Source organism: Eptatretus burgeri, chromosome 13 (genome assembly GCF_056783735.1).
Source record: "Eptatretus burgeri isolate ZD-2024b chromosome 13, Ebu_testis_v1, whole genome shotgun sequence".
Lineage (NCBI taxonomy): Eukaryota > Metazoa > Chordata > Myxini > Myxiniformes > Myxinidae > Eptatretus > Eptatretus burgeri.
In genome coordinates, this window is record NC_140973.1 from 13,428,108 (window position 1) to 13,452,552 (window position 24,445).

The 24,445-nt window shown below is 43.4% G+C and overlaps 1 protein-coding gene across 3 annotated transcripts in view; it reads right to left on the minus strand.

Moving 5' to 3' along the window:
* The window catches only part of LOC147013875 (serine/threonine-protein kinase D3-like), a 74,233-nt gene extending 55,092 nt beyond the window's left edge, over positions 1-19,141 (minus strand). For 2 of the 3 annotated variants that reach the window (XM_085851177.1, XM_085851175.1), the window contains exons 1-2: positions 18,871-19,140; positions 1,140-1,278 (exon numbers count right to left, since the gene is read on the minus strand). In XM_085851177.1, coding sequence (XP_085707303.1) covers positions 1,140-1,278; positions 18,871-19,074 — 343 coding nt within the window. In that variant the 5' untranslated portion in view covers positions 19,075-19,140. Of the gene's footprint in view, positions 1-1,139; positions 1,279-18,870 lie in introns of all 3 variants that reach the window. The other variant, XM_085851178.1, reaches the window with a different exon arrangement.
* Positions 19,142-24,445: the final 5,304 nt, after the last annotated feature.

A 24,445-nucleotide genomic window follows, 5' to 3' on the forward strand; every position in this document is an offset into this window, starting at 1 on the left:
ATTGGCTGAATTATGTTGCTATGGCAGCCATATTGGTAACTTGGCTTGTGTATGCGATGTTTCAAAAACCATTCAAGATTTTGCTTTCACATTACACAGATCTATTCCTCATACCACCCAAACCCAGAGGGCCTCGATTACCAGCTCCTTGTTGTATATTAATATGGACCTCTGACTGCTGATTCTACGGCCGGTCTCAACTGTCTAATGGGGCCACTAACCTATTTATATTTGTCACAAAAAAAGGTTCGATCTTTTATGGCATACATGTATAATGTATATCCTGCCACTGATGGATGTTGTAACATCCCTCCAATGCAGCATGTGTGATGTCATACTGGCGCATCACATAATGATGTCACACTGGTGCACCTCTTGAAAGCAGCTCTGTATGGAGAGAAAAAAAAATTTGGGTTTGAGCTACAAGTTGGATTTGTAACACTCCCTGTAAGATCACACAAGCTCCTTATTTGTTGGAATAATTCAAATTGCTGGCTTTTTAGCATCTATTATGTGCCACTGTCAGATGAGTAAGCACAAAATATTGCAGTAACTCATGAAAGGTGGCTATTTGGGCATCTCTGGGTATTTCCTATTTTTATCTGCTATCTGGAGAGAGATGGGTGTGACGGTGGTGGGAAGGGACTCTGTTTGGTGGGGCCTTTTAGGAGCTAGTGGATAAGGGCATTGTTGTCTTTAGCTTTAAAGAAAAACTTTGTTTCTTTATTAATCTTACTGAAGATCATTGCATAATTATACTGTTTAAAATACAAGATCCATCACAAGGAACTTGAATGCAGGAGGAGGCCAGTAGGCCCATCAAGCATCTGCAATGGTTGCCAACCTATGGTTGTTTGTCCATGTTCTATCCTTTTTGAAATGCTAAGTATCAAGCAAGGTAGCAGCACATACCATTTTTTTTTTTAACAAAAGGTCTTCAGTACGACCCTGCCAGGGTTCGAACCTCTGACCTCCCAGACTCAGGGTGGACACTAACAGTTACATCACCGAGTCTCGTGAGTTTGTTTTGCTTTAACACACAAGATCTATGTCTCGTGGAGTCGCTAATCCGTCCATTACGAAAGAAAACCACATTTACTGCCATTACAAAAGAACATCACATCTGGCCAACGACTTACCAGATAAAATAACTTCGATCAGGTCACCTTCCTTGACGCAATCATCCGGCTTCAGCAACCGCAGGATGTTTTCACACTCCGGGTCATGTACAAACAGCAGAATCTTCTCGTAGATGGCGTGGGAGGCAAAATCGGGGAACTGTTGAGGCAAAGATTGGTGGGTAAAGGGCGAGTGGTTACAAAAACAGCAGTTTCTTTGTATGACAGTCTGGCAGAAAAGCTCTTCGTTAACTACCGTCAGAAAATGTTTCTGATGAATAAAGTGAAGAGCTTGAGATAATGGCCTCTCAAGAACATAGCAGATATTTTCCTGGCGGAGGAACCGCATTTTGGAGGACGCCATCCTTCAGATTGGAACGTAAAGCTGTCTGTCCTGTCTGATCCGTGCATGATAAAATATTCCGTAGTATTATTTTTTGAAAAGAGTAGGCCATTGTGCACCTTTACCGCCTACAAATTCCCTCATTTGGGTTAGCAGTATAATCAAGAGCATCGTAGTAGATATTAGTCGGTGGGTAGTGCTGATATGTGGCATGGGCATAAGGGACCAAATGTCCTCCAGGTGCGTGCAATTCTCTGTATTTTGCTTGATAATGATCACAAGGTGAGCTGCATCTCTGGAACATCTTCAAATACCAACCGACTTCTGAAATTAATGTAATGTTTGTGTTATCTTTTATTTTTATTTGTAATTACCGATAGGAAAGCACGTAATGCTGAAACGACTTCCTTTGCAAGGATTATTTATTTATTCCTCTTTATTGCACCTTGTTCAGCTTATGCACCTTAAAAAGGGAGTGGGCAGGTGTCTGAAATGTTACCAATTTAGTGTACGTCGTAATATGTATGCATACAGGGCTGGCAGGATACCTCAAAAGTATGCACACTCACCTTTGAGCTGTCTAACCTGGGTTTGAATTTCTCCTGCTATGAACTGTCATCCTGCAGGTGGTTTACATGCAGGGAAACGCATCAATGTTGGCACCATCCTTCGGAAGGGCATTGAACCGGAGGATCTGTATATGCCAGTGCTGCGCTGGTCATTGGTGGATGCTAAAGATCCCACGGTGTCTTCACTCTTTTAGTGAAGAGTGTGTGAGTTATTGCGAACAACCTGAACAAACTACAATTTCCTGCCCCAGCTGTTGGGAAGGCAAGGGCAATCCACGCAGGATAACCTTTGCCCAGGAACTGTTTCAGCAGCACTGCCGCTCTGTCAGGGAGTACACTTCATTTGATTGTTTGAATATGTGGATGATACTGATCCATTTCCCCAGTTAAAAGGAAGACAATTGTTATGCGTCATCTATAAAAGGGGAAAATGCCAATGTGGTTCAAATTATAACTTCAAAAACTCTTTCTTATGAAATACTATTAGTTGTTCAGCATTCCACCCATTGGCCCAATTTGTTCCTCAATGAATTATGGATATTCTGCAGCTACTGTAACAATAATATACATATTGGAAGGTGATGGTTCATACATACACTGTGAAGTACTCGGCTTATTACCTCCGCCACCTAAAGTGGATGGAGGTTATGTTTTTACCCTTGTTTATCCGTGGGTCTGTTTATCTGTCTGTCTGTGAGCAGGATAACTCAAAATGTTATCGACAGATTTGGACAAAACTTGGTGGACAGGTTGGGTGTGTGACGCGGACCAACTGATTCGATTTCGGTGAAGATCAGGGTCCAGCCTATTAGTAGGACACAACATGTAAACTGTTCACCCTGTCGGAGGTATCTGCACTCTACCGAGTGCCATTCTAGTTCATACAATGTTTCCTTCTCTTTTTTTTCTTCTTTTCTTCCTTTCTACATCGTCACGATGGTGAGTAACTTACAAACCTAAGACGCGTGTATTTTGCAATCATTTTGGATGGGCTACTATCATCTTCTTAGACTTCAGGACTCCATTGACAGGAATAAACTTTTCCCAATTCTACACGAACGTGGCATCGTATCAATGCTACGTATCATCGAGAATCCTGGAAAAATCTCATCATACCACCACGACAAGTGAATGCCAAAAAAAATCAAAATAATTCTCTTATTTCTCAAAATTATGCAAAGCAATATTATCATCAATGGGGTTCTATTAAACGTTACCATTTTGTTAATAACTATCGATGTACGCTAAATACATGGGTTGGCCTTTTTAGCGTTCCCTTCTGTACCCATGGCTCACGTTGTGGGGGACCCAGGTTATATGTTTGTCCATTGTGTACACGTACTAATAGCCGTGCAATTTGTGTAAAAGTCCACTGATGTACACTCATTCTTCTTGCTACATATGATGATTGCACAAACTCCATCAACAGCTTTGGACCACTTTAATAAAGACAAAAATTTGAATGATTAAAAAAAAATAGTGATCATCTTGGTTGATGGAGGGACTCTCGTTTAAAAACACCTCTCGTTGCTCCAATGAGTACTCTAGCGAATCTTGTGGCTGATCGTAGAATTCGGGGGCAGCGAAAAATTGCACAGATTTTGTCTTCGGGTTAAATTTTCCAAAATTATTCATGAACTACACGAGATATTTCAGGTACAGTTAAAGGCCGTTTGGTCCAACATGCCTTTGCTATATCCGCACGTCCCCAGGACTCTCAGTTGTTGCAGGACTTGCTAATTATATAGTTAACATGAAGTATGAAATTTGTTGAGAGTGTTAGCACATAATGACCTACTCGTTTGGAAAGATAGCTTTGGATCTTTGACTGTACTTAAAAAAAAAAAAATTAACACGATATCATGTTATATTATATTGTTACGGCTGTGGAAATTCGCAAACCACCATTCAGGTCCCGTAGGTGAGATAACTCTATACTAAGTACATGTGCAGTTAGCCCCAAACCCGTTGTTTAGAGGGAATTTATGTGATTCATTCGGGCTGCGACGCTTTGAGATAGGCGTTTTTCTGTTCTATCTTTATTTTGAATCAACTGCCACAACCATCAAACCACCACCGATAAACCCTCCACCACCCTCACCTCTCTCCTTCTACGGCCATTCCCGCATCACCTGTGAGCACTGAGTGTCGGGCTGTCTTGGGCTCGTTCAAGCGAAACGCACCGAGCCACGAGTGCAAATAGCGGCCTTTCTGAGGTAAAATTCGGATCAAGAATGCTACACGCCCACTTCTGATCCGTCCAATCAGCAAGCACGGAGCGGCTTGGCCCCAGCCTCCAGGGCGTCCGTGTGAAATCGAAATATGCAAATTATAGGATCAGGGGAGGTTCACGCCCACTTTTCCCCCTTCCAATGGGCGAGCGTGGCTCCGCCCCCGAGCTCATCCTGATCCGGAAATTTGCATATGGGTTCTCCTGCCGGCCTATAAAGCGCCAAGCGCAGGGCGAATCGTGGCAGAGAGTTTTGGAAGAGCAGAGTTTTGGGAGAGTCAGTTTGGAAGAGCAGAGTGTGGCAGCGGCGGAGTGTGGCAGAGAGTGGAGTTGGGAGGCGAAGGCGTCGAGTTGGGTTCTGCAGTCGGCTGAGGAGAGTTGTGGCAAGAGGCCAAGGAGCTCGGGTCCGAGGCGAGAAGGACGGCGGTCGCGGCAGGAGATCGCTCGTCGCGGGACCCAAGCCAGCCAGCCATTCTCCCTCCCCCAGAGCATCAACAATTCCCCCTTTTCCCCCGCACTGAGATAGTGTAACAAGGGGGCCCCGTTCCCACCCCACTCCAAACGTCGTGCCAACGAAACCCACAAAGGAGTACGGAGTCGGGGCACAGCCACGCGGCCACGTCTGCAGCTCGTCCGCCAACGCGCCACGAGGACGCGGGTAGGACCCACCCGGTCTCGCGGACCTGGCCGCTCCTTCAGGTCCCGCGCACATATTGGCCTACAGGCCCGTCTGCCCCCTTGTCTATGAGGGTGGCTTCTTTCCTTTGCTTTAGAGTAAATGTGTGTCGGCGCCGTGTCTTGTAAAGTAGGACTGTGTAAGTGTTGCCGTGTGTACGCATATTCGGTTGTAACTCTGCGTCGTTGTTTCTTTTGTTTTCCTGATATAGGTGCATTCTGACTGTTTGGATGTATATGTGTGCTTTCCGTGTGTCGCGTAATAAATGTGCATTGTGTGAACTGTTTTCCCGTTTCGCTTCGTCTTTTCTTTATTGACTCTCCATCCTGCTTCACGTAAAGGGTTCGTAGTGGGCTTAATACGCCCGATAATTAATCGGAACCGTCGAGGCCGACAATAACACTGCTCGGTTATCACTGTAGCACGGAACGGACCGCTTAAGCGGTTCGTGTCCGGAGTCGGCCTGCGGCGAGGTGCGATCGCCCGGTCGACCATCCGCGCAGGTACTTCGGTAGATCGAATTTGGCGAGCAACCCTATCCTGCGCGGGTGGGCAATTGGCACAGTTGTGGTGGGGTTAAACCCCCACCCATGACTAGCTCCCAGCATTGTTCCGAGAGGGTCATGACAGAATTGTCTGTTCTGGTGGGCGAGGCGGCCGCCATTCGAGTCGAGCGGCCGATCGCACACCGGCGGGCGTTAATTCGCAACAATATTTATCATTAAATCTATGGGTTGTAACCCGAGCTAAGAAACTGCTTTGGCAGATCCATAGACAGGTTGGGTGTGTGACCACGTCAAAATGATTCGATTTTGGTGAATAACCGATGCTCTATACATAGAGCATGATGTAAAGATAAACAAACATTAAATCAATAAACAAACACTTTCAATCCTGCCAACTCTCACACTCTCACGATACCTCTCCGAAAGGACCATCTGGAACCCCCCCTCCCCTACCTCCCCCATCTACTTTCTCAACAATCCTATTGAAGAAGTCCTGTAATTCAAGCTTCTGGGTCTCACTATCTGCCATGATCTTCCCTGTGAAAGTCACACTTCCAACCTCGCCTTCAAAGCCAGTCGCTGACTGGGAATCCTCCATCGTGCAAAGTCCTTCCTTGGCACACCTCAACTCACGACCATGTACAAAGCTTTCATCTGCAGCCTGATTGAGTGGTGCTCTCCCCTCTGGGCTGGTGCTCCTGCCTCTCACCTTTCTCGGCTTCACGCTGTGGAAACCAAAGCATTTCGGATCATTGGTATCTCCCACAGTGAGGCTGAGTCTTTGGGTCTCTCCTCTCTCACCACAGGGAGGTCAGTGGTCTTTCTGTCTTCTACCGTCTCCTCTCTTGTCTCGCCCCCACCTGCTCTGTCTGCGATTTGTCCCCACCATATTTCCGCAGGGCGCTCAAGGTCCGCCAAAAACCCTCTTCTGGTAAAACTACCAAAATCAAGAATCACTGCTCACCTTCACTCTTTCAATCCTCGTTTTACCCAGCCTTTGGAATAAACTCCCACACTCTCTTCAATTCCACTCTTCCCTCCAAGTCTTCAAAACAACTGTTCACCACCACCTCTTATCTTACCCCATCCAAAATCATGATCTTTTCTTCCCCCGTTAATCCACCCCAAACCCACCTCCTTCAAATTCCCTGTTTTTCTTCTTGAAAGTCCTTGTAGTGTCCATCTTTTTAGCAGCGTCTCGCGTAGCAAACGCTGCTCATAGAGAGCTCGGCGTTGTTCTTCTTCTTCTTCTTCTTCTTCTTCTTCTTCTTCTTCTTCTTCTTCTTCTTCTTCTTCTTCTTCTTCTTCTTCTTCTACCTTAATCACTAGGACTCGGCTCTTGTATATACAAGATCCGGATCTCCTTAAATACTAAGCACATGTACACATCCTCACATTGACGGTTCCTTTTGAGAGCATCTATCATGAACTTTTAAATATATTCGGACATTTGCTATAAAGTTTCGAAAAGTTCACATTACTATTTAAAGATTATTCCATTTAATGTATTGTAATTTCGTAAATACATTATTTATTTCGTAAATACACGATATATCATAAATACGTTTATACATTATGACGGGTCTCGATATTGGCTTAATCAAGGCACGTGACAAAATATCGGAAGTTGTTGTTTTTTATTATTATTTGTTGTTTTTTTAGCCGACAAAACCTTTAGGATGCTGCTCTTGGACACATTTGTCCTTGTTTACCCTGTGGACCCCATCCCATCCCTTTCCCTTCCACAGATCTCATGTCTCTGCTCCACACTGTCCTGTGCTTTCCTCTCCTGCCCCTCTTCTCTCCTGCTCCCCTTCTTGTGCATTCTGTGTGTTAGCTCTTATATGAGCCTCGACATTGTCAACTTTTAAAATAAAATAAAAAGGAGCTATGATATCTCTTATTACCTCCACCATCAAAGGTGGGTGGAGGTTATGTTTTCATCCCTGTCTGTCTGTCGTCTGTCTGTGAGCAGGATATCTCATAAAGTTGCGGACAGATTCAGACGAAATTTTGTGCACAGATTGGGTGTGTGACAAGGACGAACTGATTAAATTTTGTTGAAGATCTGAATGAGGATCGGAATTTTTTAAAAGTAATTCTTCACCATTGAGAGATTGGTCCAAACACTACATACAGCATGATATCTCAAAAAAGTTATCGATGAATTCGGACGAAACTTAGTGGACAGGTTGGGAGTGTGCCAATGACAATTGATTTGATTTTGGTGAAGATCTGGATCCGGATCCGGATACAAGGATGTTTTTAAGTTTCTTTTTTTTTTTTAAGTGGTTTTTCACCATTGAAAGATGGGGCCAAAAACGACATATAGCACGTTATTTCAAAACATTGTGAATGGATTATGACAAAATGTGGTGGATGATGAGTTGGTTATGTGACGAGAACAAGCTGATTAGATTTTGGTGAAAGTTCAGATACAGATATGGCATATCAGTGAGATACAAAACGTAAACTGTTCAGCCTGGCGGAGGTATGCGCTCTACCAAGTGCTGTTTTAGTTAAATATGATTTGGGCTGCAGGATAACTTCGAGGCATGCATTGCTCAATTTTGAACTGTTTCGCCTGAGTTTGACTCTTGACGCAGCTATGAACTGTCGTACTCGTGTGCTTAACCTATAGGGCGATGTATCAATGTGCATGCCATCTGTCGGAAGGATGGTAATCTGGGTTTTCCATCTGATAACATTGGTTTGTCGATGTTGAAGACAACACTGTCTTTCATGATCAGGAGAAAAGTTATCACTGACGTCACGAATAAATTATTTCGTTTCCTGCTCATTTCGTTCATGCATCCTGAAACAGAGTGGTGGTCTGTCTTGGATTGTTTCTAGTGTTGAATCATTTCTCAACTTATCATGAATGCGCCAACGTTCTGTCAAGATTGTTGACCTCGATTATTGTTATTTTGAATTTTGAAATACCTTAACTTTTGTTTTTGAAAAAGAGAAAAATATTGGCATTTTTGGATTTTAGTGAGTCGTTTTTTCACATAACTTTTTGAATGCTCCCTATAGAAGCTAGAAATAGGCGTCCACAACCATCCGTGACCATGTTGTGAAACGTCGGCTGAGGCTTTTTTCTTTTTCTTCTTCCTTCCGCCCACACTTTTTCACTTTTGCATTCGTTAAACTCTGCAACTGCTTGAGTGATTGACACAAATCTTTCAAAATAGGAGCGCTTACCCATGGAGAATTTTAAAATAAAGTCGATTAGATGTAAAAAGCAGCCGGTGTTCTCAAAAGTCTGTTTTCTGCAGGCATGGGTTGCAAGGTGTTTCACGTATCAGGAATAAACGTCGGAGGCCGAGCGAAAGTACATTTTATGAAAATCGATTAAATTATAATCTGTTGCTGTTCACAAGTGAATCAAAGCACATATAATTTAAACGATTTATTTTGATGTTTGAAAAATAATCGCCCTTTGGGGCTTGGTCAATACATCTGTGGTCTAACGAGGAAGAAGAAAAATCAGAGCGAAGTTATTTGGTTGAAAGGTTGTTATTGTTGTCAAACAACAACTGTATGTCCAAAAATTATGTCACAATTTAAAAAATACAAAATAATTTGACTATGGATACTTATTGTTCCTTTGAAATACTCCCTGAACATTCCACTATAATCTATCTATAATTCCAGCAATGTGTGTGTGTGTGTGTGTGTGTGTGTGTGTGTGTGTGTGTGTGTGTGTGTGTGTGTGTCTGTCTGCGACCGCCGTTTCTCGACGACCGCCGGTCCAATCTGATTGAAACTTGCCAGGAATATTGCCGGGGCCCCGCAGATGTGCCTTTTCGAGGTTTGATGTCAATCGAACAAGCAGTTCCCAAGTTACGGCCATTTTACTGCCTTTTCAGTGTTGAAAAGGTGTATATATGGCATCTGAAGGTGTCGTTCCACCTTCTCACCTTATCATGCCAATTTTTTTCCCAAATTATTAATAACCGGACAATCACCGGTCCGATCGGATTGAAACTTGCCAGGAATATTGCTGGGGACCCGTGGATGTGCCTTTTCGAGGTTTGATATCAATCGGACGAGCGGTTCCCAAGTTACGGCCATTTATCTGTCAACCAATGACAAGACACGGTGCGATGACATCACGAATGACGTCACAATTAATGTTTATTTATTTTTTATTAATATTTTTTTTTGCACGATTGACGGTCCGATCTGATTGAAACTTGCCAGGAATATTGCTGGGGACCCGCTGATGTGCCTTTTCAAGGTTTGATATTAATCGGGCAAGCGGTTCCCAAGTTACGGCCATTTATCTGTCGACCAATGACAAGACACGGTGCTATGACGTCACAATTAATGTTTCTTTATTTATTTATTATTTTTATTGCAGGATTGACGGTCCGATCTGATTGAAACTTGCCAAGGATATTGCTGGGGACCCGCGGATGTGCCTTTTCGAGGTTTGATATTAATCGGACGAGCAGTTCCCAAGTTACGGCCATTTATCTGTCGACCAATATCTGCGAGAGAGGGGGACGGGAGAGGGGTGGATGAGAGTGGGGGCGAGAGAGGAGGGGGGAGAGAGGAAGGGCGAGACTAGGGGGGATAGAGGGGGGCAAGAGAGGGGGTGGGAGAGAGGGGCGAGAGAGGGGGCGAGAGAGGGGGGATGGGAGTGGGGGCGAGAGAGAGGGGGGATGGGAGTGGGGGCGAGAGAGAGAGGGGCGAGAGAGAGAGGGGGGGGCGAGAGAGAGGGGCGAGAGAGGGCACTCACCTACGAGAGAGGGCACTCACCTACTTACCGTAGGTGAGTGCATACTGGCACTCACCTACGGGCACGCACCTACGGGCCCACCCCTACGGGCCCATACTAGTAATAATAAAAATAATATAACATCAGAACAAAATATGTTTTCACATAATTCTTTCAGAAGGGCATTTTTCCTTCCTTTTGATTAATTCCCATTTTAAAATCTCTGCCAGCATATCTCATTTCTCTTTTTGCTTGCAATCTCCTTTAACAGGTGTCTAAAGGTAGAACTGAGCCCTCCCAGAGCCAAAGGTATCCACCTTCCTTTTATTAAGGTTACTTTTTTGAGGACTAAGTTGTGATTGTTACCCGACGCACGTAGCACGAAGCACGGGAAAGCAATTGGTTCACTCTGTCTGTGTGTCTGTCAGTCTATGGTCGAGGAACTTCAATTGGATTTCATATTTTGAACACTGTAGAACACGGATAGGCTTGTTTGCACTTCTTCCAAAAACCTGCAGTTTAGCAGTACTTCGGCTCGGAATTTGGAGATATTGTATGGCGTTTCGTCTCACATGCATACAGTGCAGTGAAGCAATTGCCTCAATGTGTCTGCCTGTCTTGCAGTCAAAAAATTATTGAAAATTATTCCAAACAGCTAACTTACTGTTTTAAGGGATGTCATAAAGGACACAAACAACAGGCATGAAGAACTAATGTAGCATGTAAAATGAGGTGGTGTAAAAGACGTTGCATCAATGGTGGTAAACTTCCAAAAAAGTTTTTTCAACAACCTTTAAAGCTTTTATTATTTCAATCGAATTATATGTTTTGGACACTGTAGAACACCAATCGCCTTGTTTGTACTTCTAAAAACCTTCAGTTTAGTAGCAATTTGGCATCATTTTATGCCGTCTCGACCAATCGAATTTTCCGCTCGCACTCTCAGGATGAGGATACATCGATATTCAGACAAAATGGTGGTGCCGAGTGATGCAACACCTGAGCGAACTTTGTCCAAATACCCCCCTCCCCCCATGTCTTTCTTCTCAAGACTGCGTGGGGTAACGTGTTGAATGAAATCTTTAGTTTTTCTTGTCATTTCCACTGCATGGAGCATTTTCTGTTCTCATGTCTGTTCCAAGGATTATGATTTTAAGGATTGTCACTGTACCAAAGACAGCCTCCAATTGTATTTCTTTCTTTTTTGTAATATTTCCTGCTGTCGCTTTTGAAACTTCAGTTAGGTTCTGCTTTATCACTATCACTACAATGGAATTGATCCCACTATCACTGCAGTCTCTGTACTCAGCTTCCATATTCTCTCCACTTTGTTTTTATGTTCCTGGTACATGGACATCTTCCTAATTTCCGCGTTATTTAGGCTGAAATAACTGGGTGCTGACGACTTGACAACTGACGACTTGGCTAAAGTGACGACTAGTCCTTGGGTATGACAACGATGACTAAATGGGATGATCAGGTCATATTTGAGCACGATGTCATTTTTTAATGATTAGCCTTGGTGTTGCTTTCATGATTTTTCTGGGACTGGTATATTGAATTATTTGCAGATATGCCAGTGGATTACTCTACAATTTAACTAGTCACAGAATTCCAGCTCCACCGTTACTCTGGCTATATCTATATATTATGTATGTATATATGGGGATGGGTTGGAGGAAAAAAAATCGAGAAAAGGAAGAAAATGGGAGAGAATATGGGAAGAGTGATCGTAGAGGAGTTGAGGAGCGAGAAAAGGGAATGAAAGTGAAGAGCTCAGGTAGATAAGGGAAGGACAATATATTGGATGAAGGAGGGAGAAGGTAAATATTCTGATATTTAACAGGTAAAAAGTTGTCTCGACATCTTTTATTTTAATGCTTGGTTATTTATTTATTGTTGGTCATCTTTAGTCCTTTAGTTGTCGTTTTGGTCATTTTGGCCACAGTGACATCATCAGTGATACAGGAAACTTCACAAGAATACCAGTTAATATCGTCCACACATTTTGTCTTTATTTACTTTGATTTCTGTTTTATTCTAACTTTTATTTACTTCTGCGAGCCTTATGTCTTGTAAATAAATGAATTAACTTCCTGCTTTGACGACGGCCTGGCTTTAATACAGGAACTTGCGTTGCAGAAATTGGGAAGCACCTGCTACTTCTGCAAGTTACTCAGACGATGCATAACTTTTCTTCCCGCTGTCTCTGATGTCAGAATTATTATTATTTTTTTGTGTTACATATCCTAAGGTTCTAGATTATTTTTGACCTCTAATTGAAATGTCCCTTTGTTGATGATTTTGGTCTTTTTATTTGACGATTTGGATACTCTCTTATACCACACGTGTCCGAGAAAGCTGCACAGTTTCCTCGGTCATGTTTATATGATCTCTTCACTTGCTTTTCTTTCACACCCTGAAAACCTGTCTACTTCCTGAGAGGTTGATCTTGCAGATGCAAATTTCTTCAGCATTTGTTGATTGAATCACTTTTATTTTGTATCCCGAGGCTCGTGGAAGAGCGAGAACATTGAATGGATCAGGATGCAATGGAACAAAAAGAACAGCAGAGAGAGGGGGGGGGGACACCAACAGTTGGATTGAAAGATAAAATAGAGGGAGACTTGGGGAAATAATGGGTGTGGGGAGGAATGAGGGGTAGAGGAGGACACACGGGGTACACACACACACACACACACACACACACACACACACACACACACACACACACACACACACACACACACACACACACACACACACACACACACACACTCTCATGTGCAGCCTTTGTGGCTGCTGGTTGCATCATTAGTGAGAGACGTGGCTTTGCCGCTGATGCAGTGCCCCTATTACCAGTACACTGGTGCTCATTTCACCAATCTCAGAAGGATGACAGGCTGAGTCAACCCCCACCTGATGTTAATTCAGCAGCTGACAACGGCTCAAATTCAGGGCCCTCGGAATCCAACCTACCACCCCAACCACGAAGCCAGCACCAGGCTTCAAACACATGGGGGTGGACAAGGAGGATACAGAAGCAAACTCTCAGGAGGGAAAACTGGAAATTGTCAGCTCGTACATTTAATCGAGAACTGCAACTTTAATCTGCAAAAAGAACAACAAAGCGAGAGGCTTTTGCAAGTTCAGACATAAACAAAGAAGAAGAAAAAAAGGAAGGGGAAGCAACAGCCACTGCTGATTCTGAAAAGAGAAGATAAAACCAACTTCATATTTTCTTTCATCGGTCAATAATTACATTCGATTTCATGCCTCGCCATAAAGAACAGTCTGATAGGAATTTGGTTATAAGTACACGGTTGTGGAGAATGTATACTACCATAATGGCCTCACTTTGGAGAAGAATTACTCAGCAGCTGTTTTTTTTATTTTTTCTCAATCAAGGAAGCTTTCCATTCTTCTTCATAATTTTCCTTCTCGGATTTCCCAAGGATGTCGGCAAAACCCAGCACACAAGTACAGTACCTCTCTTTTTAAATTCCAATCCTCCTCCTTTTTAAGTTTAACAGCTCGCGCACTCTTTTGTATAGAAAGTGGGCTCATGAATGAGAGAAGCAACGTACCGACAGTTGGGGCAACAGTTGGATACAAGCGAGAGAGTGAGCAAACTGGAAAAGAGGAGATAAGGGAACAGTACTCCGCAAGTAAGAAGGTTGTCTTAGGTGGGGTTCAAGGGGGTAGAGAATATTGGGGGTAGCGATGGGATATAACATGAGATGGTGGTGCACCATTTGCTTGAAGCTCTTGAGGGAAGAGTGTGAACTATCTCCAGAAAACAGTTCCATAAATGGGATGAAAGAGGAACAAAATAGTGGAGATGGGGAATGGGTGAAGTGAAGGGGAGGGGGGGGTATAATCCTGTATTTTGTGAGTTTAACCAAGAGAGGGTTACTGGAAGAATGTTTGTGTCCTGGAGGAAGTCAGAAGGGTCAGAAAGCTGAGCGAAGGTAGAAAGAGCTAGACTAGAGAAGAGGCAGTGAAAAACAGAGGCCACCAATCTGTCTGTGATATGAGAACACCTCCACTTATTTGTTCCTCATTTTCCCCCACCTGTTGATTCAACTTCCACAACCTCTTAAATCTCATTCTTCCCTCCAGATCTTCAAGACAGCTGTTCACCACCATCTCAGATCGTCCCCAACCCAAAACCATGATATTTTATACCCTTGTTAACCCCACCCGAATCCATCCTCCTCTCATTGTTCCCTTTTTCCCTCCTTGGATTTTCCTTCTGTATCCATCTTGTCTACCCCATGCATCCTCTTTGTCCATCTTGTCCACCCCACGCTTGCGTGTTTTGCTTCCTGTTTTTGCCTGTTATGTTATGATCCATTCAGTGGACTAGCTCTTCCACGATCCTCAACTATGCAAACACAAGAAACAACAAAAAGAAAATATTGTGCTTCTGACTTCTCATGGGAGATGGCAATACAGTTGAGTGCTTTAGATTACACAGAATCCAGAAAAGCCTGGTGTTGGCTTAGCGCTTAGGGTAGCTGGCTTGGGATATTCGGGTCCTGAGTTCAAGCCCCTGTCCCCCTTGAATTAACACCAGGTAGGGTTGACTCAGCACGTCATCCTTCTGAGGTTGGTGAAATGAGTACCAGTGTACTGGTAATAGGGGCATTGCATCAGCGGCACAGCCACACACTCAGCCAATGATGCTACCTGCAGCCGTGTGCTGCATCCAAGGAGGAGAATGAGGATGAATCCAGAAGAGACAGACATAATGCCTGGGCAGCAATTATTAATGATGGAGAGCAATAATCCATTGAGCTACAGACAAAAGCCTTGTCGACTGTCAGTATAGTTCTGCTTTTTCAAGGAATGTATTAGAACGATGGAGGATGCCTCATCCATGGCTGATTGTGAGGCCAGTTTGGATATCACTGTCAGCCCAGAAGACAATGGCTGATGGTGAGGGTTAACAGGTTCAAGTGACTGAACCTCTCCAAGTGGTTTACCATAGATAGAGAGGTGAGTTCGTTTAACAATCCTTGCAAGATGACGGGATGAAACTGAGACTTGCCAGGTTTGAAACGCATGTTTCACATATTTCATGTTTGCCTTTTCCGCCTTGTTACCCCGTACACACAAAGTAAAAAGCAGGGTTAAGCAATTGGTTCACTTCTGTCTGATTTGTCTGTCCATCTACAAATGTCAGTTTATGATCGAGGAACAACTTCATGTCAATGGAATGATATATTTTGAACATTAATGAGATAATTAATCAGGAAATAAACCTGTCGTTTAGCAGTACTTTAGCTCTGAATTTGTCCTGATTGTACATGTGCAAAGGGGAGGAGAGATCACATTTTTAGCTCACCTGGACATTAGTCTTTAGTCCGTTGAGCTTGTGCGATTGAGAAGTGTCCGTATAGGTAAGCAAGTCAGTCAGTCGGTCTGTAAACACTTCAGTCATTATCGCTTGAACCAAACACATGATTTTCCTAAAACGTGGCCACAAGCTTCATATTTGATGCCTAACGAAGGGTTATTGACCGCATCAAAATCTGCACTCATTAACAGGTTGAAATTAGCCCTGAAATGCTAAAAGTTGCCCTAACGTACAGGGGGCATTGCATCAGCAGCACAGTCATGCCCTCAGCCGAAAACATGACCTGTAAACATGTATTGCTGTAATCAGCATCATAAGGGCTTCCAGTCAACCAATAACATGACCAGATTCTGCGCATGAACAAAATTTTGATATTTTATGATGTCATTGATTGTTGCTCCTGATCCAGATGAGTTCCAGGACCTGTTGGCCTATTTTTACTCCGTCTGCCCGTCTGGCAGCAAAACAAAATTGAAAATCATTCCAAACAGGAAACTTACTGTTTTTAAGGACGTCATAAAGGACACAAACACCAGGCACGGAGAGCTAATGCAATGTGTTAAATAAGTTGGTGTATAAGACGCTGCATCAATGTTAGTAAACTTCCAAAAAAAATTTTATACCACATTTAAAATCTTTCTTTGATTTCAATTAAGTTATATAAGTGAGCACTGTAGAAAACAAATCACCTTTTTGGCACTTTCATTACCCTCTCCCTTTAGCAGTACTTAGAAGAATATTACATCATTGTACATCATCGTGACCAATCAAATTTGCCACCTGTAGACCATGTCCATGTCCCTGTTTCTCAAAGTAGCACACGGTAAGGTTTTACAAGGAAATTATGCACAGGAGGCCTTTCAGCCCATCATGCCTGCACCACACCAATACCAGATTTAATAAACCCGTCAATACCCCTTCCCTTCATGCGCAGCCTTTTGGCTGCTACACTGGTACTCATTTCACTGACCTCGGAAGGATGACAGGCTGAGTCAACCCCCTGGTGTTAATTCAGCGGCCAACAGGGATTGAACTCAGGACCCTAGGATCCCAAGCCATCACCCTAACCGCTAAGCCAACACCAGGTTGTTCGATGAACTCTCTAATTTGTTGAAAGTATTCTGCAAAAATCAGATCACATGGCTGTGTGATAGAATCAGATAATTTACATTTGACGGGTTTGTACATTCCAACTGTGCCCAATCAGAAAAATAAAAGTTTACAATTTCGAGAACTTTTCCCTTATGCCCTTGCAGCGAAGCAGCTTCATCGACTTGCATCGTGTTAGGTTGAAGTGCCTGCAAACGAGGTACATTATTGTACATTATTTAAAAGTGCTGCAATTGTGAACATCCTTTATTATGTCATCCTCATGTATTATAATTTGTGACCTTGTATGTCAATTGCATGCTTTCTGTCTTGCCATCATCCACTGGACCGCACACAGACCCCAGACAACTGAAGATGAAAGACAATTAAGTGATTGTGACGTATCCTATGCGGGAATGCTTGAAGTCTGCCAGAGAGATTCTGCTTCAATGAAGAAAAGCAAAATGTACCGGAAAGATGTCAAGATGCTTCTCAAGGAGTAATTATATTTATCTCTCTCAAATATCTTTATTTCTCTCCACTTGTAATCATTCAGCACATTTATCGGTTTCCATGCATTCAAAGAGCAACAAATTTTTCAGAAGTGATGTACTCTGAAAGTTTGTCTACAATCTTTACTTTCCTCTAAATTTCACGTGCGTGTCTTCTTAAAACTTATTAAACCGTAGTTAAAAGGTTGTGCAGTTGTCGTGTTATGGCACTGTCTGGAGGATAATAATAATATACTTGGGATAAATTTATAGCAGTATGAACATGTTTCCTTATTGATTCAGTCAGTATGGCAAAGGGCTGGCAGGATAGCCTCGAGGTAAGCACGCTCGCTGTAAGCTGCTTTGCCTGGGTTCGAATCATGACCCAGCTGTAAACTGTCATCATGGTGTTTCACAGGCAGGGTGATTCATCAATGTGTGCGCGCGGTTCCCAGGATGGACGTTAAACGGTCGACCCTTCTCCCAGCATTAGTTCGTAGATGTTAACGATCCCATGGTGTCTTGTGCAAAGAGTAGGTGAGCTATTGTCGGCACCCTCAACAAATTCCAAATTCATGCTCCAACATACAGAGGGTACTGCATCAACAGTGCAGCCGCACTTTCAGCCAATGATGCTATCCTGCAGCCTTGTGCTGTGTACGAAAGAAGAAGTAATACATGGCTTATTGTGTATTATAAGATGGGAGATTGTCACTGTCTATTGGTGCATTCGGCATCATCTTTGTGTTTCATAAAAAGGTGAATCGTCACAGGCACTCTGAACGGATTACAAATCCTTGCCCTAACCGACTGCTGGGAAGGCAATGGCAAACGACCTTTTGCCAGGAGTTTTTTTGCAAACGACTGCTTCGCCTCTGTAGATCCTTTGTTGATAAAAAAAAAAGATGAATGAAAGTTTTTCAAATAGTGTTTTATCAACATAGTCGGTATTGAACCGTGAGCCATATTTATAATTGATAATGTTGTAAATAAATAAATAAATAAATAAAACCTCCAAAAAAACACCAAGTGACTTTTCCACTACAAGCTTTGGCATACCCAACAGAAACACACCTACACACAGGTGCGTACACACACCTACACACATCTCGAGATGAAAAGAAATCGGTACAGTCACCGCTTCCTGAGGTTCTTAGATCTCATGTTTGATGTATTGACTTTGTTTTCATCAAATTCCCTCGAAACCATTGGAATTACAGAACAATCCCACTGTTAATATGACTCGAAGTCTGAAGCACATGGTAATGGGGACAGGAGGGAGATCTAGCTAATGCCGCGGCTGCTGCAAGGATAAACTGCTAATTCCTCCGGATGAAAAGTTTGGGAATGCTTTGTAGTGTGGAATTTTTTTTTTTTTTTCAGACTACTATACCCCCATTTCTCTATTTCCTATTTTTGACTTGCAACAATTATTTTTCCATTATTGCTGCCACTTGCCTTCTGGATGGGATGTAAATGCATATATCTGATTGAACCTTTGGACTTGTTTGTATATGTAAAAACACATTGACTTCATCAACGGGATTTTTAAAGGACAGCTTATTACCTGCAAATGCATGGAAGGTAAAAACAAATGTCCAACATTACAGGTACACATATTACATACTACATTGAGTACATATCCTGGTTTTAGTTGCCAAATACTGTATCCGTTTGCACAGTTCATCTGTATTTGCAGACACCTGGTTTGCGTGGCCACTAGTATTCGAGCCAGCATCGCCGTGCGAGGTGCAGCATACCTTCTGCTCGATGACCGAAGTGGCAAGATCCCGCAGGGTCGCCAGTGACAGTCCACTTTCCGTGGTCACGGTCTCTCGCAACAATCCGATTTGCACCTGTACGGTCGTGCCCTGCATGTTTTCTTCCGCTGGTTGCAGTCGAAGCTGTACTTCCGATACGTCGGCATCCGGACTCCAAGACTGAGCAGATTCTAACGCACACATCCTCGCCAAAAGTTTGTCCAAATGCTCAGCTGAATAACGCACGGCTCAAAGGGACGGGAAACCTCGTGGGTGGGGCATCTCCGAGCCCCGTCCTCTTCTGTCGTCACTTTGGCGGCGTCTTTCAGTTTGAAAAAGGCTCCACAAGAAGTTTTATCTCAACCGTTTGTTGTTGTTGATGAAGCGTTGTTGCAGAAACGGTCCTGGACGACACAGGTGCTGAGAAGCTTTAACAAATCCACGGTCATTGCAAGCTTGACCCTTGAAAAAATTCCAATCAACTCTTGGCATCAAATGGCATTCAGGTGGCATCAAATGCTCGTGTGCTCAAAATCCTGCTCCGTTACTCTTGTGTCTTGGATGTTACCATCTTCAGCTTGTCCTTCACCTCGGTCCACTTGACATCTGCTTGGAAGACAGCCAGCATCGTATCTGTGTATATGTGTACATATTATATTATCTATCTGTAATTCCAGCAATCTGTGTGTCTGTGTGTCTGTCTGTGACCGCTGTTTCTTGACAACCACTGGTTGTCCGATCTAGTTGAAACTTGCCAGGTATATGGCTGGGGACCTGAGGATGTGCCTTTTCAAGGTTTGATATTAATCGGACAAGTGCTTCCCAAGTTATGGCCATTTATTTACCAAACCAATGACACGACATGGTGCTATTACATCACGATTGACGTCACAATTTTTTTTTTTGCACGTGCGGCCAATCGGACAAGTGGTTCCCAAGTTATGGCCGTTTATCCACCAAACCAATGACAGGACACGGTGCTATGACGTCACGATTGACGTCACAATTCTTTTTTTTCCTGCACGTACGGCCACGCGAGAGCGAAGGAACGGCCTGTGTGGTTGTTGTTTCTGGCACGCGGTTTGAAAGTTTTTTTTTTTTGCAAGTACGGGCCCGCACTAGTATATATAATATCCAATCGGATGTACCGTGCATGCTCTCTGTTAGAGAACGTCAGTTCTGCCGAAGCACTTTATTGGTAAGGATCATGCTGGGCGGTTTGTCATTCCTCTTCCAGAAGTAATTCGGGTAGAATTTGGAATTTGTTCTGGGTGCCGGCAATAGCTCGCTTACTCTTCACCAAGGACACCATGGGATCTTTAACTTCCACCAAGTAATGCCCGCAGATGGGGCGCCAAGTTTAACGTCCATCAGAGGGATGGCACACACATTGATGAATCATCATACCTGTGGAAAACGAGAGCGGCAGATTATACATGGCCAGGATTGCAACCCAGTCTATACATTTTAGAGACTAGTGTACATATATCTAGGTCATCCTGTCAGTCATATATGTATGTATGTATAATGTATATACAGTATATATATATATATATATATATATATATATATATATATATATATATATATATATATATGTGTATATACATATACATATACACACACACACACACACACACAAGCCAGTCGGCGGACATGGGTAGTCGACTACCCAATAGAACCTGACGCGGTGGGCCCGTTCGATGGTGAATGACCTGAGGAATAAGCACAAGAAAATTCATGATTCTAGCTTCAAGGGTTAATGCTGCAGATTGTTTTTTTCGTTAAAATACCCCCACATTTAGAGGTTTTTCAGCTATTGCTAGGCAACGGAGGGGTCCATAGCAACGGTTCTTTCTCACACATAACTCGGACATACCATGAACCTACCATACCAGTTTCATGTATATCTGACTCATAGTCTGAGATATAACGAACTTCGTTTTTTTCTTGTTTTCAACCAGGGTTCATTCAAAGTCTATCTTCTCCGACAGTTTTCATAGGATCCGGCTGGAAATTTTTGACAAAGAGGTTGATTATAGTGCGCATAAAAGCCTGGAAGCCGTTTTTTTTATTTTGGAAAAAAGAAAAAATTTTGATTTTTAAAAAATTTCAAAGTCCCGTTACTACGCAACGGATGGGTCCATAGAAACGAAACTTAAACGCGAACACTCTGAGCCCAAATGGTACCTTATCGCCAAGTTTCATCGAAATCGGTTTGCAGGTTTGTGCTGTTGAGCCTCGCGTTGCAGACAGACACACACACACACACACACACACACACACACACACACACACACACACACACACACACACACACACACACACACACACACACACACACACGGAAAACCCGACAATAAGGGAAGGAAAAAAAATCTCAAAAAAATTCTTTTTGAGATTTTTTTTTTCGACTCGATCGACTCCCCAATATATGTATATATATATATGTATATATATATATATATATATATATATATATATATATATATATATATATATATATATATATATATATATATTGTTACGGTTGTGGAAATTCGCATTACACCATAAAGGGTCCTCAGGTGAGATATCTCGGTAAGTTCATGTGTAGTTAGCCCAAACCCGTTGTATAGAGGGAATATGTGTGATTCATCCGGGCTGCGACGCTTTGAGTTAGCCATTTTTCTTTTTCTGTTGTTATTTTCGAACATTAATCCCCAAACAAATCAAACACCACCACCTTCGCCTCTTTACCTGCACAACTCCATCCCGCAAACATCGCTTCACCGCCATTCTCAAACGACACCCGCCAACAACTCAAACACCACCACCTTCGCCTCTTTACCTCCACAACTCCATCCCGACAACATCGCTTCACCACCATTCTCAAACGACGCCCGCCAACAACCAAACTCCAACCACTTCCGCCTTTCTACCACACGTCGTGCCATGGGCTGTGAATGCGTTTCTTCCGCTTCGAAAAGCGGATCAGGAATGCTTCACACCCCTTCTCATCCGCCCAATGACTGAGCATCGGGTAGTGTAGCCCCGCCTCCGAACCCGCTGTGAATGCGTTCCTTTCGCCCCGAAAAACGGATCAGGAATGCTTTACGCCCCCTTTTTGCCCGACCAATGGCTGAACAGAGGGTGGCGTGGCCCCGCCTACAATCGCGTTTTGATCCGAATATTTGCATATCGGCTCCTCCTGAGGCCTATAAAGATGCGAGCGTAAGGTGACTCGCGCAGAGTTGCAGGGAAGTTGGAGGGAGTTGGAGTTCGTGCGGTTCGGTTGCAGGCCGCTGGTTGAGTTCAAGTCAAGGGAAGACGGCGGTCAGCAATGAGGTTGCGGTGTGGGGGTCGCTCGTCTCGTTGCGGGGTCCAAGCCAGCCAGCCATTCCCCTCTCCCTGAGCATCAGCCATTCTTCCCCCCCTCCATCCGCGCTGAGATAGTGCCGGGGGGGGCCGTTCCTCCCCCACCCTAAACGTGGTACCAACAAAACCGCTCGCGCGGAGAACGCCGGAGAGGACTCGCCGACCACGCCAGGGGCACGGAGTCGGGGCGCAGCTGCGGGAACATTGCGGCTTGCCCGCCATCGCGTCATGAGGACGCGGGTAAGACCTTCCCGGTCTCGTGGACCTGGCCAATCCTCCAGGATTCACATACATTTGGTCTACGGACCTGTCTGCCTCCTTGCCTATGAGGGTGGCTTTCTTTCCTTTCGGGTTGAATGCATGCTGTGGCGCCGTGTCCAATAATTAGAACTGCTTAAGTGTCTGTGCCTGTACATTGCCCCTTTTATTCGGTGTAACTCTTTCCGTTGCATTTGCTTTTGTTGCATGACTGTATGGCTGTATATACGTGCTTGTGTGTGTGTAAATAAAGTGCATTGTGTGAACTGTTTTCCCGCTTTGCTTCATCTCCTTCCTTTTATTGAATCTCCATCTTGCATCACGTAAGGGATTCGTAGTGCGTTTCAACATCCCGGTAATTAATCGGAACTGTCAAGGCCGATGATAACTCCGCTCGGTTATCCCTGTAATACGGAACGAACCGCTTAAGCAGTTCGTGTCCGGAGTCGGCCTGTGGCGTGGTCCCATCCCTCGGCAGATTACCTGTGCGAGTACCATAGGTATATCGACTTTCGGCGATTTACCCTATCTTGCGCAGGTGGACTGCGGACTGGGTGGTGGTGGGGTTAAACCCCCACCTGTGACTGGTTTCTGGCAGTAGTCCCAGGAGGGTCACGACTGAATTGTCCGTCTGGTGGGCGACGCGGTCGCGATTCGAGTTACGTGGCCGATTGCACGCCGGTGGGCGCGAATTCGTAATGAGATATATATATATATATATATATATATATATATATATATATATATATATATATATATATATATATATATATTATGCATTGTTTACGAGCAGGGTATGCTTACACATTGTCAGCAATTACGAACCGTGCTTCTCCATTGTCGTGAGTCGCTCACCTTAATTTGATTTTCATTTATTTATTCTCATTTAATATTTTTCATTTATTTATGGTTTCATTTACGGATGCTTTCCTATGGTTCCGTGATTTTTTTTTCCTGGTGTATCAGCTTTGATGTCCTTTGGCATATCAAATTACCGTGCTTTCCAATTGACTCAGGTCGCTCACCTGAATTCATTTTTTCCCCTATTTATTTATTATTTAATTTATGAATGCATTTCGAAGGTTTTGTATTTTTCCCAGTGTATCTGCATCGATGTCTGCAGACACGTGAAATTTCAGGTTTATAAGTCGCCCGGTAGACCCCAAACATTAATATCAGTCACACAGTGAGTGAGTGAGTCAGTCAGTCAGTGAATGGTTAGAACGAGCTTTTTAGACTGTACAAGCGGGATATGCTTACACATTGTGTCAGCAATGAACTGTGCCTCTCAATTTTCTGGGGTCACTCACCTGCATTTCATTAATTATCATTTATTTATTTTCTTTCTTTTTTTTTCATTTCTTTACATTTTCATTTACGGATGCTTTCCGACGGTTCTGTGATTTTTTTTCCGGGTGTATCGGCTTCGATATCCATCGGCATGCAAACTTATTGTACTTCGCCATTGTCTCGGGTCGCTCACCTTCATCAATTTTTTCATTTATTTATTTTCATTTATTTATATTTTAATTTCCGGATCCATTCTGATGGTTCTGTGATTTTTGCTGTTGTATCGGCTTCGATGTCCGGCGGCACACTATTTTGGCGTACTTCCCCATTGACTCGGGTCGCTCACCTGCATGATTTTCATTTAGTTATTTTTTTCATTCATTTATATTCATTTATTAATATTTTCATTTCCGGATGTTTTTTGATGGTTCCGTGATATTCTTCCAGTGTAACAGCTTCGATGTCTGCCGGCACTCAAATTTCCGCTTTTTACGTCACCGGTAAAGTACCGATGATTATCAGTCAGTGAGTCAGACAGCAAGTCAGTCAGTCAGAAAGAGCTTTATTACCTCTGCCACTGAAGGTGAAGGAGGTTATGTTTTCACCCCTTTCTGTCTGTTGTTCTGTATATTGTCTGTTTGTGTACACGATATCTCAAAAAGTTGTTGAA